At 41.8% G+C, this 17,200-nt stretch overlaps 1 protein-coding gene across 1 annotated transcript in view; it reads right to left on the bottom strand.

Annotated features, from left to right (window-relative positions):
- Window positions 1-740: 740 nt before the first annotated feature.
- The window catches only part of xxylt1 (xyloside xylosyltransferase 1), a 36,702-nt gene continuing 20,242 nt past the window's right edge, over window positions 741-17,200 (bottom strand). Inside the window, exon 4 of the mRNA XM_041271276.1 lies at window positions 741-1,568. Coding sequence (XP_041127210.1) covers window positions 1,172-1,568 — 397 coding nt within the window. The 3' untranslated portion in view covers window positions 741-1,171. The remainder of the gene's footprint in view (window positions 1,569-17,200) is intronic.

Below are 17,200 nucleotides of genomic sequence, written 5' to 3'. Positions count from 1 at the left end.
ACACAAGCACACAACAGGTGGTAAAGGGGGGGCTCATTTTCCAGTTTCAGTTTTACTAATCAATTGAAACCTGCTCTCAGATGGTTTGCTGGTTTTAGAGAACCGGCCAGTAAGCTTGAATAGCAACATATTATTATTAATAGAGTTCTACTGTAGAAACAAAGACAATCGCAGACTTCCGTTATATATTTTTTGCTTTTTTCAAATTTACACATTTTATTTAAATAAGAATACAAATAATAAAAACTCTATTTTAGTTGGTCTTTAATGTCGATCAAGTAAAACACACTGCAGGTTCCGTTTAGCTTTTTCTCCCCAGTTATCATACACGTTTCAGACTAAACACCCACAACCACACTAAAGCTCAGCATGAGGAAACATGTTTCTACATTAATATAGATAGAGGTGTGTGTTTGAGACAGTTCAGGCTTCTCAACTCACATTTGCATTCTGGAACGTTTTATCTCTCCGGTACCTTCCACAGCAAGACTACACCTACCATAATTCTGTACTCTGTGATCAAATAGACATTATAGTGTAGGATTTTTAGACTTGACCCTTTATTGATCATGTGATCTATAAATCACTTAAAAACCAAGTACATTTAATACTTATCTTCTTAATCTAAATGAATTCTACAAACCGGTTATTCAAAAAAAATAAATAAATAAAAATCAGTCTAACTGGTTACATATATTATATTTAAAAGATACACTGTTCATTAAAGTTTAAACTTATTCTGAATTGACTGAATCAATAAAACGGAACTGGTGTGTATGCAAAGCATTAGTTACAGTGGTTATAAATACGACCAGCGTGCAGAATATGAAACAGAAGTCCTAAAAAAACAGAAGATTGCTGGGGCACACTGGGCAGAAAAAAAGACAATTACAAGAGGTAAGAAGACTGTTCTTGCTCTTCATCAATGTGTATCACCTCACATTACAGAAGTAATCACTGATAATTCTTATTTGGTGCAGCTTTAGATGATCTGACAGTTAGATCCTTTATCCAACGTGCTGGGGGTAGAGATTCTGGGGCCGAGGAGGGGTGCTGCAGAGCAGTTTCTGTAGATGACCCTGAAAGTAAGTGTAGCAAGCACAGTACGCTCAGTTAGAGTGAGTACTATCAGCTAAACCCTCACTGAGTTTTGGCTGTGGTGCTCCAGCCCTCAGTCGTCGGGAATGGGCGTATTGCAGTTCCCGTGGTAGATCTTGACGGGACCCTGGCAGTGGTAGTACAGCTGGAAGACGTTCCCATACCCGTGGTCCTTCCACCAGGTGCAGAGCTGCCGGTTCCACACGCAGTCCAGCACATGGAAAAGAGAGGGGTGCTCCATGCTGATCATGGTGAAGAAGTCCTGGTCGCCGAGGTGCCCTTGGAAGCGGTACTTGTCCGCCAGCCGGCCCACGCTCCGGGGCTCCAGCAGCTGGTTGTATGGTTCTGAGCGCCGCATGGCCTCAAGGTCGAGGAGCATGACCCCGCTGTTGAACCCAGGATTGCCATCTGGGGGAGGGTCACCCACTTTGGAATCAGGGTTCTCCCTGCGGTACGCCCAGAAGGTGTGCCTAGAAAGCAGGAGGAGAAACAGATTTCATCCAGCAGGCCACTGCGCTCGTTCAGCATATCAGGGAATGATACTGTGCTCTACTTATATACTTATACATTCCCATGCACTGCAGACTCTGGAGTTTTCTGGTTCTACTTTCCTATCCTAACAGACAGAGTCTGCAATGAGAGGAAAGGGATTAGGACATTGAAGAAAACACAGATGCAATGTTACAAAGAGGTATTTTACTTTTGCTTTATAGCCAAGGAAAGAGAACACAAGTGCAGTATGCAGGTGTATCCAGGAAAGGAAAGCTGGACGCTGGCTAGCACACAACAGGAACCCGCCACTCAAACCTGGTTACAAGCTCAACTTGAATAAAGAAGATACCATTCAGAACAAAAACGCACTGGAACTTTTTTGTCTTTTTGGAAGGCATATTTAGTGCTAAAGAGGTGTTTCACAAAGTGGGGACGTCCCCACAACGTGTTTTTTTTCAGGAGTTACTATCTTTGTGGGGACATTTTCTCACATTTTGTCTGCACATTGATAATACCTGCCCACACACACTTTGCATAGTTGTGATGAGGCCTACAGAGACTCCTTTAATCTCTTATGACATCAATTAGTGAGCCTTATCTCCACTATAAAATTCCACAAGGGCAACGCGGTCAGAACCAACAACTAAACACTTTCCTTTCGAGATCCACCGGGGAAAAAAGCCTAAATTAAAAGAAATTCAAGTTTTCACGGAGACCTGAAAGGTACTTGTTTTGGCTTCCACCCATCTCCCAGCAGGGCTGGTAGGGACAAGCTGTGTTTTCTGGTTGGAAATGTTATTGAGGAGGCTTTTTGTACACAAAACTACAACCTTGGTTTGCTTCCAAGCTTCCTTACTGCAGTCTCATGATTGTTATTATGGATTTAACAAAATGTACAAAATTGTAACTAAATGGAGGGGGGCCGGCAGTCAGTTTAGATCTTACAATATATACACACACAACACTTTCTTTAAAATATATATATAGAACATACGTTTTTGGTTAAGAATTACGGCTGCTAATTTTAGCTGGGTTGTTAATGTCCCTCGGAAAGGAAACATCTGGGTTACAGTGTCCGAATCCTGGAGGCTGAGAGAAAAGAAAACTGGAAATGTACTTTGCAACTGTGATTGGTTACTACAGCGATACGGTGTTGTAAAAAAAAAAAAAAAAAAAAAAAAAGAAAAAAAAAAAAAATCTGTTGTCCCTCTCAAGCCTGCAGCATACGCATGGTCACATTTTCATAAAATGTTAAAATGTCCCCAGAATAATTTCCTAAAGTTAATACACATGTTTTTTTTTCCTCTCTCTCATCAAAAGGCATATTTCGCTCTAATCAGCCTGTTCTTTCATCTGAAGCTTTCTGGAACAGAACACAAAATTGGTTTGAAAATTAGGTGAATTATCCGACTGTATATGAGAAACAGGAGAAAAAATCAAACCTTGTCCTCAAAAGGACTGCAAACCACCTAATCTCTTGAAGAGGGCTGTATACTGCTTATATGTGGTTCCTGGCACATGCAGTGTGGACAGCTAGATCCATCTATACTGTACCACAGGGAAACTGGTTTAAACTTCTTTTTTACTGTATCTCTGAACTGAAAGCTAAACAGGTTTGTGCCTGTCCAGCGCCCGGCTGTGCTGCAGGGGTGATAAGATTGTGGAAGCTGGTTCACCTCACACTGCTGCACAATAGGAGTTATGTTTCCTGTGCTGCGCTGGGCTGGGCTGGGCTGTGCACTGTAGGTAGGGAGTGGTGTAGGTAGCTTAGTACTGGTGGCACTGTGTCTTCTTTGGGACAGAACTCAGAGAACATGATTATATCAACATCAAAAAAACCAAACCTTTCCCTTGCTATTGGATAAAGCTGAGGACAGGGGCCAGGAGCGAGACAGCAGCACAATCACAACCCAGGACAAATGGCTTAACAACATCCTTGTACTTCATTTCTAACCATGAAAGCAGCCACAGTTAGCAGGATGTCAACTGGCAATGTCAGGAGTATTCTCTGCTGGGCCATCGTCAGCAAAACAACATTCCCTCTCCTGGTATGTGACACTTCATAGTAACGCGAGACACAGGCCCGTGCTAACTCCTGCCAACTTAACTCCTTCCAAAGCAAACATGCACTTTACAGCACTGCGATTGCAGCTACAGGCTGTCTGCAGCTCCTCACAATATCACAGGATATGCAGTGAACACACATGGAATTGCAGGGCACACTGTGCAGCTTTTTGTTCTAAATAATCAGCATACAGTACAGACACAACACATCCAAACGACGCCTTGCTATGTAGCTCACAGGAAGTCCACGCTTGCCTCTTCATTTTGCAAAAGCCAGTAACACTGAAAAGCAAACCCCTGTACCCTTCTCTAAACAGACTGTCTGCTGCTGTACATGCAGATGAATCAAATCATTTTGCCCGACTGTGATGCAAAAAAGCATCCAGTGCATCTTAATTACATGCGCTTGTTCCAAGCCACACAGGAATCCCATTAGCACAAGGGTTTCTTAAAGCTGCCGTACCCCACAATCAGGTTTCATTTTACAAATATCATTCATTGGTGCCCATTTACTATATGTTTCCTTCCTTCTCCATTGCTTTGTTGACAGTAGTTTGTCTACATTCCCCAACATTCGTTTTCACTCCCTCCTCCATGTGGCTAGTAGATTGTCACTGTATCAAATATTCACTAATACCAAATACCAGCTCTCCCAGTCATGTGCCTTTTATCTTCAGTGTTGCTCAAATAAATAAACTGCTGTAAGCTGACATATTTAGGTCAGAGCACAAAGTACAAGTGTGTATAGTAAGCATGCTTATTGAGGGACTGGCACAGTGACAGGTCACATGATGTAGCAGTAATCCTCTGGACGAGGAGAGTTCGGATTCACAGGCAGCTTCAGTACTGAAAAGTTCTCTCGTATGCCAAAGGCACCGGTACGTCAGAAGTTCAGGATGTCATACAGGACTGTGTTTGGTTCAGTTCTTTTATGCACTAACAGTATGTCTGGGTTGAATTTTATTTTATTCCCCCCCAGCCCTTGAATTGATATGTATGACGGCACAAAATATTCAGCGAACTGGACCGAAAATTCTATTCAAATGAATTAATTTATCAGGGACATAAAACCATTCTGTAACATAAAACTCATCTCTTCGGGGGGGGGGGGGGGGGTAATTTAGTAATCTAAATTACAAATGAGATGAGACAGAGATAGTTCAATTTGTTTTTACTAATTTCTCCCACTGAATTATTCATCATTTGATATTTCACCCTCATGAATATTCAGGAAGCTCTTTTTAAAGCAAATTCTCAATTTTGTCTTTAATCTGTTTTTAAAATGATTATTACTATTACATAACAAGGACACGTCTCCCCTCCCCCCCAAGCTTGTGAGTTGACAGCACTGATATAATATTCAGATAACTGCATGAGAAGACATCATTTTAACTTCACAACACAAGAATATATTCCCAAGTTACAGTGGCTCTCAAAAGTATTTACCCCCCTTGGACTTTTCCACATTTTATTGTGTTGCAACATGGGATCAAAATGGATCCATAATGTCAAAGTGAAAAATAAAATCTACAAATTGTTCTAAATTAATTACAAATATAAAACAGAAAATAACTGATTGCATAAGTATTCACCCTTTTGCTATGACACACCTAAATAAGCTCTGGTGTAACCAATTGTCTTTAGAAGTCACATAATTAGTTGAGTGGAGTCCACCTGTGTGCAATGAAGGTGTTTCACATGATTTCAGGTTAAATACACCTGTCTCTGGGAGGTCCCACAGTTGGTTAGTACATCTCCTAACAAAAACTACATCATGAAGACGAAGGAACATTCAACATTTCCAAGGCATTGAATATCCCCAGGAGCATAGTAAAGTCCATTATTAAGAAATCTAAAGAATATGGCACAACTGTGAATCTGTCTAGAACAGGCCGTCCTCAAAAACTGAGTATCCGCGTGAGAAGGGCACTAGTCAGGGAGGCCACCAAGAGACCTATGGCAACTCTAAAGGAGTTACATTCTTCCATGGCTGAGCTGGCAACAATAGCCTGGGTGCTTCACAAAACTGGCCTTTATGGGAGAATGGCAATAAGAAAGCCATTGTTGAAAAAAACACACATCAAATCTCGGTTACAGTTTGCCAGAAGACATGTGGGAGACTCTTAGATAAAGTGGAAGAAGATTCTATGGTCTGATGAGATCAAAATAGAGCTTTTTGGCCTCAACGCTAAGCTCTATGTTTGGCGCAAGCCTAACACTGCATATCATCCTGAGAACACCATCCCTACCGTGAAGCATGGTGGTGGCAGCATCATGCTATGGGGATGCTTCTCTGCGTCAGGGTCTGGAAAGCTTGTGAAGATAGAGGGCAAAATGGATGCAGCAAAGTCCAGAGAAATCCTGGAGGAAAACCTGCAGGAAAGTCTGCAAGAGACCTGGGACTTGGGAGAAGATTCATCTTCCAGCAGGACAATGACCCCAAACATACAGCCAAAGCCACACTGGAGTGGCTTAAAAACAAAAAGGTCAATGTCCTGGAGTGGCCCAATCAAAGCCTGGACCTCAATCCAATTGAGAATATGTGGAAAGAGTTGAAAATTGCTGTTCACCAAAGGTCCCCATCCAATTTGACGGAGCTTGAGCAATTTTACAAAGAAGAATGGGCAAAAAATGCAGTGTCCAGATGTGCAAAGCTGGTAGAGACTTATCCAAATAGACTCATGGCTGTAATTGCTGCCAAAGGTGCCTCTACCAAATATTGACTCAAGGGGGTGAATACTTATGCAATCAATTATTTTCTGTTTTGTATTTGCAATTAATTTAGAACAATTTGTAGATTTTATTTTTCACTTTGACATTATGGACTTTTTTTTTGTTGATCAGTGGCAAAAACTCCTCATTAAATCCATCTTGATTCCAACGTGGAATTGAAATGTGGAAAAGTCCAAAGGGGGGGTGAATGCTTTTGAGAGCCACTGTATGTGTGTCTGGGTAATACTGATGTGGAATTCAATTTCTCTTTAAAAATTAAAAGACTTGAGTAAACTGGGAGTTGCACAGATAAATGATGGTTTAAAAGAACCAATGCTTGAAATAAACATTACTAGAGTATTTTTCTTACTCCTAGATGTCGCATCCTAATATATATTGTTACAGTACACCTTTGCCAGTCAATTCATGGAACCCATACAGTTCATCATTTGCAAACTATACAAGTCTCGTCTATCAGACAGAAAAGGTGCTGGATCTGGAATCCAGCCCAAATGAACTCCAACATGTTTGCCAATGGCTATGACTCTCATTGCGTGTGCCTCACCATGTTCTGCACTTTACTATACTGTTCCTGTGTCTACCTGCACTGCATCTGCCAAGGTCATCCACAGCAACAAAGCAAACCTCCACAAAGTGCCATGCAGTGCCAGTGGAAAATCTGTGTCAGAGGAGGAGGGCAGTGTGTGCCGCGGCCTTCCGCTCCATCGCTCTGCACAGCAGAGACATCTGCCACCCTTCCCTCACACTGTCCCCTCTCCCTGAGCCCAGCTGTCATCGTGACCCACTAGCACGCAGGGAAACTGGTCTATTACAGCACAGCTCCAACGTCAAGAGTGAATGCCCTGGTTTAAACCCCCTGAGGAGATCCAGCAGCACTCCGATAAGCATCACTTCCTGCCTGCTCTGTCCCGTGGCTCAAACAAAAACTTTATGAGTGGGCAAAACAAAGGCACACGTTCCCTAGGTTACTGTGGAAACACGTAAAGGTTCCATCCTCTCTTAGTGTACAGCCTACCCAAGGGAAAAGGGATGCCAGAGAGCCAGTCTGGACCCACCCTATTTTTAAAAAAGAATTCCCTAGTTTGTCTCGTTTCAATTAAAGGCCTTTTAAAAGGGACACATTAATACAAAAAGTGATGATACACCACAGTTTCGGGTTTAACTGCATTTCCAAACTTTAAAAGACAGTTTCAGCAAATGACTTTTCAATAACATTAGTTGACTATAATGAGATCTTCATTATTGGATATGTTTCAGTAATATTCAATAGTGCACCGAGTTCAGAGAGCGGATTCTATTTAATTTACTACTCAGATCAATTCAAATAATTGTACACACATGCCAGATAATCCAGCTTCCAGCATAATGGTTCATTGTGTGGCACCACAGGATAAAATCAATATTTTTCAGTGCCGCTGTACTGTACCTGCTTTGTAGTTCTTTAAAAGATCGCCACAGGATTTTTTTATGTCTGTAAAGCACAAAGTACTGTGCACCCTACCTAGCAGCAGGCTGGGCATGCCACAAAAAAAAGCACCAAAAAGCATGGGATCTGTGCACTTAATGTCTTCGCTCCTTCAGCTTTCACAACTGCCTGCTGTTTTACTGCGTCTGGCTGTCAAATTTTCAGAAGTGAACCTGTCCATCAGAGTGTACTAGAACACTCAATATTACTAGTTGCGGTTTTTTGTTGTTATTTTTAAAATGCGACATTTCTCCTGGGCAACAATGCTCTACTTGCCTTTTCTAGTCTACATTTCCAAATAAAAAATAAATAAAACATATACCCAGAGCTGAATTTATGCATGCAGTCTTCTGTGTGCCTTTAGATTAAAGTTCGGTGACTTAGCAAGTTGTATTTCATTAGCTTGAGTAACAACAGAAGCACTTTTGCATACAGTGAATATTTACCAATTCAAACACAGTTAAACCTGGCAAAACATTTAAGATGATAAAACCGTAGAAGGAAGGGACCAGCAGAGAGCATCCACATGACTGATTCCCATTAGGGTTCATGCTGTCCTTTTAAGGTACTACAGTTTATAAAGTTACACCCGCCAGGTTTGGCGTGGAGTGCTCCGTCCCACCAAAAACATTACAGAAGACGGAGGAATATTGCAAAACAAAGGGGAATCCATCACAGTTACTGCTGTCTTCGAAGCCCAGCTGCTCCCTATGAAGCACATCATCCAGAAGCCAAAGCAGATGTTGCCAGACACTTAAGGACTCCTGGTTTCTGCTAAAACATAAAAGAAAACCTCTTCAAGTGTTTGAAAAATTCTCATGCAGGCTCAAACCTCGGTCAGCTGTTGCATCAAATGACGCACAACATCTCCAGTAAGTCTGCAAGAAGAATCTAGAGTTACTGTACAAGACTTAACATGGGACTGCTGCCAGCAGCCAGCTACATCATTGAGAAACCAGAAAACAATTCTGCACATTTCTGAGGGATAAAAACAATAGTGCGTTTCAAAACAAGTTGGTGTCATTTGATTGATTTATACAAGACCCGAGACAAACATCTCCTTATTAGGGAGGTCAGTACAAGACAGAAGTGTAGAAAAGACAGAAAAAAAAACAATTTAGATCAGAAACTAAGGTCACAGACACAAAATCAATATAAACTCTAGATATGATTTAAACCTAAGATACGAGAACAGTCGCAGGTAGGATTACATCAGGAATCTGCCCTGGTATTTGTAGCCCATTAAATTCAGAACACAGCTGCTTTGGGAATCAAGACTCTCTCAGATCCTGCATCTTAGGATAAGCACCATGGTTACAGTACATTAAATCAATCTTGGTGCACAAACACATTTCCGTCTTTGCAAGGCTTGTGGTATAAAGAAAAACTGTCTGGAATGAAGCAAGAACAATTTCTCCAACTGAAAAAAATAAGGTGCAATAAAAAGTAGTAAAACGTGTAGGAAAGGATACTTCACAGTGGGACAAAGCATAGTAAAACCAACAAGTATAGTTTAGATAATAGAGCTTTTCAACAGTATGTCCTGCTTATATTTACTGTGTTGAAGTGCATTGTTGTTTCTACACAAGGCTTTGATGTTGATGTCACTTCTTTAACAGAGCTGGTTTGGCACCAGTAATCAATACTGCACCCCCTCATCCTCTGAGATGCAAAAGATTGGAAACAGCATAAAGGTATCATTCCAACAAATACCCAAGCAGGGCAAGGTGAGAATGGGTCAGCACTCTCTCTAGCTTTATTCTTCACACATTGCAGCCTTGTCTTTACTTGAGCTGCAATTGGACAGCGAGGCGGCACGAGCTCGTCCCTTTGAGAACAATGCCAGGAAGCACCTCTCCGGCAGGGGATTCCCTGGGCTGGGCGACGCTGCATTGTGCTGAAGGAAAGCAGAGTTCAGTGGAAGCTGCTCATCTCAGTGATTCGGTTTCATGTCTATCTGCAGACTCTCTGGAGAAATGCAGCTCCTGGTGTCTCCTATTCATTCTTTTTATCCAAGAATGACACCATAATGGAGTTATAATAGCAACTGCCAGGGCGTAGATTCTGAATCCCTATGCCGTCTATATAAAACAATCCAGCTACATCTTGCACAAAGTGGCTTCTGTGGTTTTCAAGCAGATTAACATATTTGGTTGCACATTTGAATGAATAGATATTGATTCAATTACTTATTATTATTTTTAAATGGAAAAATCTGCCCCATTAAACCAGTTCCATAAAAACTGTTTACAAACCACCCTCTGTAGCACAAGAGGATTTAGTATACCTGAACGTTTTCGTTTCCAATATAAAATTTAGTAACAGATATTCGGATTACTCAGATATGTTTGTCAGACTCAAATGTCCTAACTATTCCCTGTGGCACACACAGTTTCTGCTTTAATGAAAACCTGCTGGATTTCAACACAGAGCAGAGTTCTGCACTCAATTAATTTACTATGACGATTACCCCAGGATGAATACTCCTGGGACACTGAAGTACTTTCCACTGTACAGCGCCTGGCCAGAAAGGCATCAGCTCCAGTTACAGTACATTTAATTCATGATCTTGCTGTGTACACACAATGTAATCAAACAGCAAAAATTACACAGAAAGCTGTACTGTATTGTCATTGTAAGGCTGAACACAAATTGGCTCTTACTTATAGCTCCCGACTACAGCGTTACAAAGGGGGAGAACTGAAACAACAACAACAACGTAGGTGGTAGTAACAGGAATCCCCCATCACAGTGTCTCGGTCCTGGGTCACTGCTAGCGCGTCTCACACAGAGTCTCGGTCCTGGGTCACTGCTAGCGCGTCTCACACAGAGTCTCGGTCCTGGGTCACTGCTAGCGCGTCTCACACAGAGTCTCGGTCCTGGGTCACTGCTAGCGCGTCTCACACAGAGTCTCGGTCCTGGGTCACTGCTAGCGCGTCTCACACAGAGTCTCGGTCCTGGGTCACTGCTAGCGCGTCTCACACAGAGTCTCGGTCCTGGGTCACTGCTAGCGCGTCTCACACAGAGTCTCGGTCCTGGGTCACTGCTAGAGCGTCTCACACAGAGTCTCGGTCCTGGGTCACTGCTAGCGCGTCTCACACAGAGTCGCGAGTCTCGGTCCTGGGTCACTGCTAGCGCGTCTCACACAGAGTCTCGGTCCTGGGTCACTGCTAGAGCGTCTCACACAGAGTCTCGGTCCTGGGTCACTGCTAGCGTTTCACACAGAGTCTCACACAGAGTCTCGGTCCTGGGTCACTGCTAGCGCGTCTCACACAGAGTCTCGGTCCTGGGTCACTGCTAGCGCGTCTCACACAGAGTCTCGGTCCTGGGTCACTGCTAGCGCGTCTCACACAGAGTCTCGGTCCTGGGTCACTGCTAGAGCGTCTCACACAGAGTCTCGGTCCTGGGTCAGTGCTAGCACGTCACTTAGGACAGTAGCGACCCCATTGACATTGTCTGCTGCACTTCCAGATGCCCTAAGCTCACTCAGCATTCCCATATCCACTGTGCCTCGGGCCAGCCAAGACAAACAGACCGGCTTGGGAGCTGATCAGGCATACTTCACAAGCACATCTTAAAACTCTTATGAAAGTTTACCATAGTAAAAGTTAACAGCAAAACTTGGTAAACATTGGTAAATGCATAGCATAGCCATGGGGAAAAGTATTGAAAAACTACAAATTACTGCGCAAATTTACTGTAATAATCTTTTAAAGGGAACACAGTAATAACAAAAATGTCCTGTCTGAATCTGAAGATGGTCACACTGCCCTGCAACACATATCGAGGCAGATGAATAAGTTAATGGGGGTTCCATCATGGGGCATTTATTTAAAACCCATTGCTAAGCCTCAAAAACAAGTTAAAAAACAACCAGTGCAGTGGTGCTGCATTTGCTGCTGATGAACACAGACAGGGTGGGATGTTTGTTTAGTGATTTCTTGGCATCTCACAGAGCTCCCAGGACCAGTATTGCATAATAATCCTGATGTTTTCAGACAGATCCATCTGTTTCTCATCTGCTGTTCTTTCTGGACATGCCAGCGCTGGGTATCACTGTTAAACACCAGGGGAGCTCCTGAGCGCTACTCACAGCTCATTATTTCAGGGGTCTTGCTCCACCAGGGGATCATGTTACCTTATCAGTTAGGAAAACACTGTCTAACAGTGAAGCGCAGGAGTGCGAATACTGGACTACACAAGATATTCACTGGCATGCAGCACTGCACTCCATTTCCTCCCAGTCAGACTGGAATCAAACCTACCCTTATGAAAGTTTACCATAGTAAAAAGATAGCAAAGTGTAGTAAAGCATGGTGAAACCATGGTAAAGCATATTAATAAACAAGGCAAACCAGGGGAAACTATGGGAAATGCACAGTATGATCATGGGAAAACTGCAAAAACACTGTGCAAAAATTCCACAGTAAAGTTTTGCAAGTCAAACCGACTTACTATAATTCCTTCCAATGTCACCACATTGAAATGCGCCAGACAGAATATAATAGGAGTCAATAAAAACAAGCTCCTGATAATAACAGCATAGGACTGACCGATTTACATGCAGGTAAGATTCTGTGCAGTATTCAAATGTAAACATTACAGTACAGCAGCACAATAGAAGTAAACTGTACTGATAGAAAACCCATATTATTACAAGAACACTGATGTAATCAGTGCACAACAGGTATCAATGCTGCTCTGTGTTTCAATGCTTGTTTTGCCATGCTGGTGACCTCATGATATACTTCCCTTATTATCACTATTTTGTCACCCTCTCTAAGGCGGTCATGAAGGGGTTGACTGTCAAAGCAAAAAGAGGTTTTCTTGTTTCAAAAACATTTTAGGAACCACAGAACTGGAAAATAGAGCAGGGATACAATGAGGCAATGTCATGAAAATGAACTAACCCATGTGACATGTCACATGATCGACTCTGCAGTATACAGTCTTAGACAGGGAGGCAACCAAACACTTTGCAGTTATCTAGTTGGCCGTAAAAGTGCTAGAAGCTGACGTTTTCCAGAGCCTGAAAGGATGACAGTTTTACTCTTGAAGGGTGAATTCAACAGGAGCATGACTCAAAACAAACTTTTCAGTTACATTTCGTTCCAGGCAGTATTGCAATAACAGGAAAACAGTCATAAAGAGATTAGCCTGATCTCAAGGAAATTTCCGTAACATTCAACAGCACCGAGGTTCAAACTCCAAAAAAACGCAGGACTTTCTGGAATCCAACAAAAATAAACAATGTAACAAAAAAATAAATAACAAAACTCTTTATTGAAAAGAAACACTGATGCAGGGAAATTAGAAACATTAGCAGCCCTGGGAAGTGTATTTAAATAAGGGTATCTACAGGCACTCAAATACAGTGAAAATCTTCTGCTTATGAAGTGTAGGAACAAGCTGACAATATCACGACGATTATAGTCACGCTTGTATCAGCCATGCTGCCAATTTTCTCCTGGCCGAACATCGCTTGGGGAAATAACAGCATAAGCCTGGCTGATTTACATGCAAGTAAGATTCTGTGCAGTATTCAAAGGCTCAAATATTGTAAGACAGGAAAACAATATACTGCTGCATGGTTTTAAAAAAAGGGTGTGCTGTACAGTAAAGTAAAACTGTACTGCATGGGTGTTCACAACACCACAGAGCCGAGCAAAGCTCTCACTCGTGGAGGGGAGTTTACAAGAACAAAGCAGAGCTTCCAGTAACAACCCAAACAGCCTGTGGTATCACAGCTATCCTGAACCCTGCATGCCTATTCTATGCAGTGTTCACGGAGAATGCTGAATAATACCTGAATGTCTGCATGCATACAAATGAAGACATCTTGTCGATACAGATATACCATCATGCAACAAACCAGAGAATTCAGAATTTGATTTTTAAATGGTCAACATTGTGCAGTTAGCTGATTAGCACGTGTCCTATTTTGAGTCAATGGAAATAATGCACACATACTAATTTGGTAGCAACATATAAGCTTTAGTAGGTAATTATGAAGTCTATGCATAGCAGTATAAAGTATAGTAAAGCCCAGTAACAGATAGTCAGCCTACAGTATTTAGTATGGTGCAAGGTTTTAATTGTACATGGGCTACTTCCAAGCCATGTTTCATACAGTAGTCTTATCATGTAATAACATTGGCAGGGATTTCCCAAAAGCGCTGGCTCGCTGCCGTGGTCCCATGCCAACCAGAACAATCAGATGAGCCTACTTGGCACTTCACAGCAGAAACAGCAGCAGCAGCCACTAAGTTCAACCGCCCTCACCGTTTAATCACAGGGGGTTTTGCTCCAGTGCGGTTCAGTCTGGGAGAGAAGCAGCGGCAGTTCAGGATGACACTGCTGTTGCTGGATAAGGGATGCAGGATTGCAGCGAAGTTCCAGGACACTCGTATCAGGGTGGGTTTTGAATTCGTTCCTCTGCTGCGCTTATGTTTCACTGTTCAAACACAGCCACTGGGGGCAGCACTGCATTAGGGCCCATCTCTAGTTGGGGGCCCTGCCTGAATTGTGAGTTTTAGCCTGCCTGTGACTTGTGTCTTACCAAGTTACCACGTCATTTTTTGTTTGTTCGATTATGGAATTCCTTTCGTTTGGTGCAATGAAGCTTTGACACTGTACTAAACAACTTTCTCTGTGGCACCTGCTGAAGTAACTAGTTGTATTTTCCACCAAGTTGCAGAAATCAGGAAAGTTTAGATGGTGTTGCTCAAGGTTCGCAAAATTGCTTGAAAATGTCACTTAAAATAAGTATCACAAAAGAAGTTTCCTCAAGATCATCTTGGGTTCCATGGTCTTTGTGAGGTCTTGAGAAGGTCTCATGTAAAGTCCTGGCTTGTAGAAGTTTGGCTGTCTGTATGAGGCAGTATATGAACGGCAGACAACAGTATCAATTTATTTCCCCACATACGCAACCTTTCGAATATATACTACCAGACCGGGTGACCGGGAAACATTACTGCAACCCAGGGGGATCAATTCTTAAAAACTAATATTACAACCCCAGTCTTGAGGTATAATGAGGGTCCCGGGGCAATAGTCAAATGGATCCAGTGCATTGGTCTGGCAGACAGCGAGCTGTTGTGCTTCAGGATACCAGGCAGACAGCTAAAAGGCTGATGCATGTCCAGTCTACACCACAGAAGCCCATTAGAGGCCAGAGCACTTTTAAAAGCTCTAAAGTGGGTCAGTGATCTAGGGTGACAGACAACACAGGAGGACAGGGCAGGCAGGCAGAAAGGGGCTTTTATATAAAAACAGTATTGCTAAACTAGACACTAATAACAAGAACACAGTAGATGTGTACACTAATGAGGCAGACACACACAAAAAAAAAATGCAGGAAACAAGCAAACAGGCATTATTGTCTACGCTCTGTGGTTTCTTTAATTAATAACCATTTTTAGAAGCTTAATGGTTATCATTTACATTAAGCTAAAGCATTTGGCAGCTCCATGTGCAAAGTGTGCAAACTCAGGCATGGAAATAAGACTCACATTGCATAGTAGTTTGATCTGTTCCTGGTTTTACTATGTTTTTAATAAGACACACCTAAGCTATACAGTGTGGCTAATCACGCTCATATTAAAACATGAAAATGATGAAACAGCTATTCCTGAAACTGCTGCAATTGCCTTTTAAAAGAGTGAAGGGCAGATCAGACTCAGCCTGTGGTTATAAAATATTGAAACTGCTCTCATTACAGCGCACTACATTGCGGTTACATCCTCTGGTGGTACTGCAGGAAGCCTTCACAAACACTGTAACAAAATAATACTACTGAAAAGATCCCATGCTTTGCTTTCTTTCTGTATACAAAAGTCACTTTTGATGAATGTCCAATCTTTAGTATGCTGCATGCTGTATCCCCGTCAGTCACAAATACATTTTTTGAAATTTTCAAACAGTTTGTCTGAACTCTATGGATTTCGAGAAGTTGCCCTGCCATAACTTTAAAAACAAATATATGTACATAATAAAAGTGACTTCATTAGATAGGACACTGAACATGGTACAATAGTGCACACAGTGACTGAAAGGGATACACAGCTACGGGGAGAATAAAACAAACACACAATTATCTGCTGTACAATAAATCTGTGTTCTTTACAGGAAAAGTGCAGAGGTACATTTTGAACCGAAAAAAATTCAACGGCAACAAAAGCATACAGGAACAGAGCAATGCATTATGCAAGAAGGTAGGAATGGATTTATTGGAACATTGCAAATGCAGATTATCCAGCACTGGTACAGCAGCGCAATCATTTCTAGTGTCACCTAAAAACCGAAGCCTGCCAAAGCAAATTACATAAATGGATGTACAAGTACTACACATACAGCAGGAGAATTTTAAAAACACTGAGTCCGGTTCCTGTTTGGGTTCACAGAGCTGGAATATTTGCAAAGAGCTTTTTGAGATATAAACTGTTCTGGGTCCTGCAGTACTTTTCAAATGCCAAGGTCTATATTTCATATTTTAGATTCAAGAACAGTTGAGGTGGTCAGAGCAAGTATTGCCTTGTTATTCCTAACATTACCTTGTAGAATGTGTTGGGTTGTTCTAGGATGGATAATCTTAGAATGAATCAATTTCTGACTTCTCCTGTCTAAAAGATTAATTCTCAAACTAAACGCAGTTGGGATTCAAGGAAACACATGTACATGGATTAGGGAGTGGTTAACATGTAGAAAACAGAAAGTACTGATTAGAGGAAAAACCTCAGAATGGAGTGTGGTAACCAGCGGCGTACCACAGGGATCAGTATTAGGTCCTCTGCTATTCCTAATCTACATTAATGATTTAGATTCTGGTATAGTAAGCAAACTTGTTAAATTTGCAGACGACACAAAAGTAGGAGGAGTGGCAAACACTGTTGCAGCAGCAAAGGTCATTCAAAATGATCTAGACAAGATTCAGAACTGGGCAGATACATGGCAAATGACATTTAATAGAGAAAAGTGTAAGGTACTGCACGCAGGAAATAAAAATGTACATTATAAATATCATATGGGAGATATTGAAATTGGAGAAGGAATCTATGAAAAAGACCTAGGAGTTTTTGTTGACTCAGAAATGTCTTCATCTAGGCAATGTGGGGAAGCTATAAAAAAGGCTAACAAGATACTCGGATACATTGTGAAAAGTGTTGAATTTAAATCAAGGGAAGTAATGTTAAAACTGTACAATGCACTTGTAAGACCTCATCTTGAATATTGTGTGCAGTTCTGGTCACCTCGCTATAAAAAAGATATTGCTGCTCTAGAAAGAGTGCAAAGAAGAGCGACCAGAATTATTCCGGGCTTAAAAGGCATGTCATATGCAGACAGGCTAAA

Source organism: Polyodon spathula, chromosome 14 (assembly GCF_017654505.1).
Source record: "Polyodon spathula isolate WHYD16114869_AA chromosome 14, ASM1765450v1, whole genome shotgun sequence".
NCBI lineage: Eukaryota > Metazoa > Chordata > Actinopteri > Acipenseriformes > Polyodontidae > Polyodon > Polyodon spathula.
This window is presented reverse-complemented; position numbering and strand designations above follow the sequence as displayed.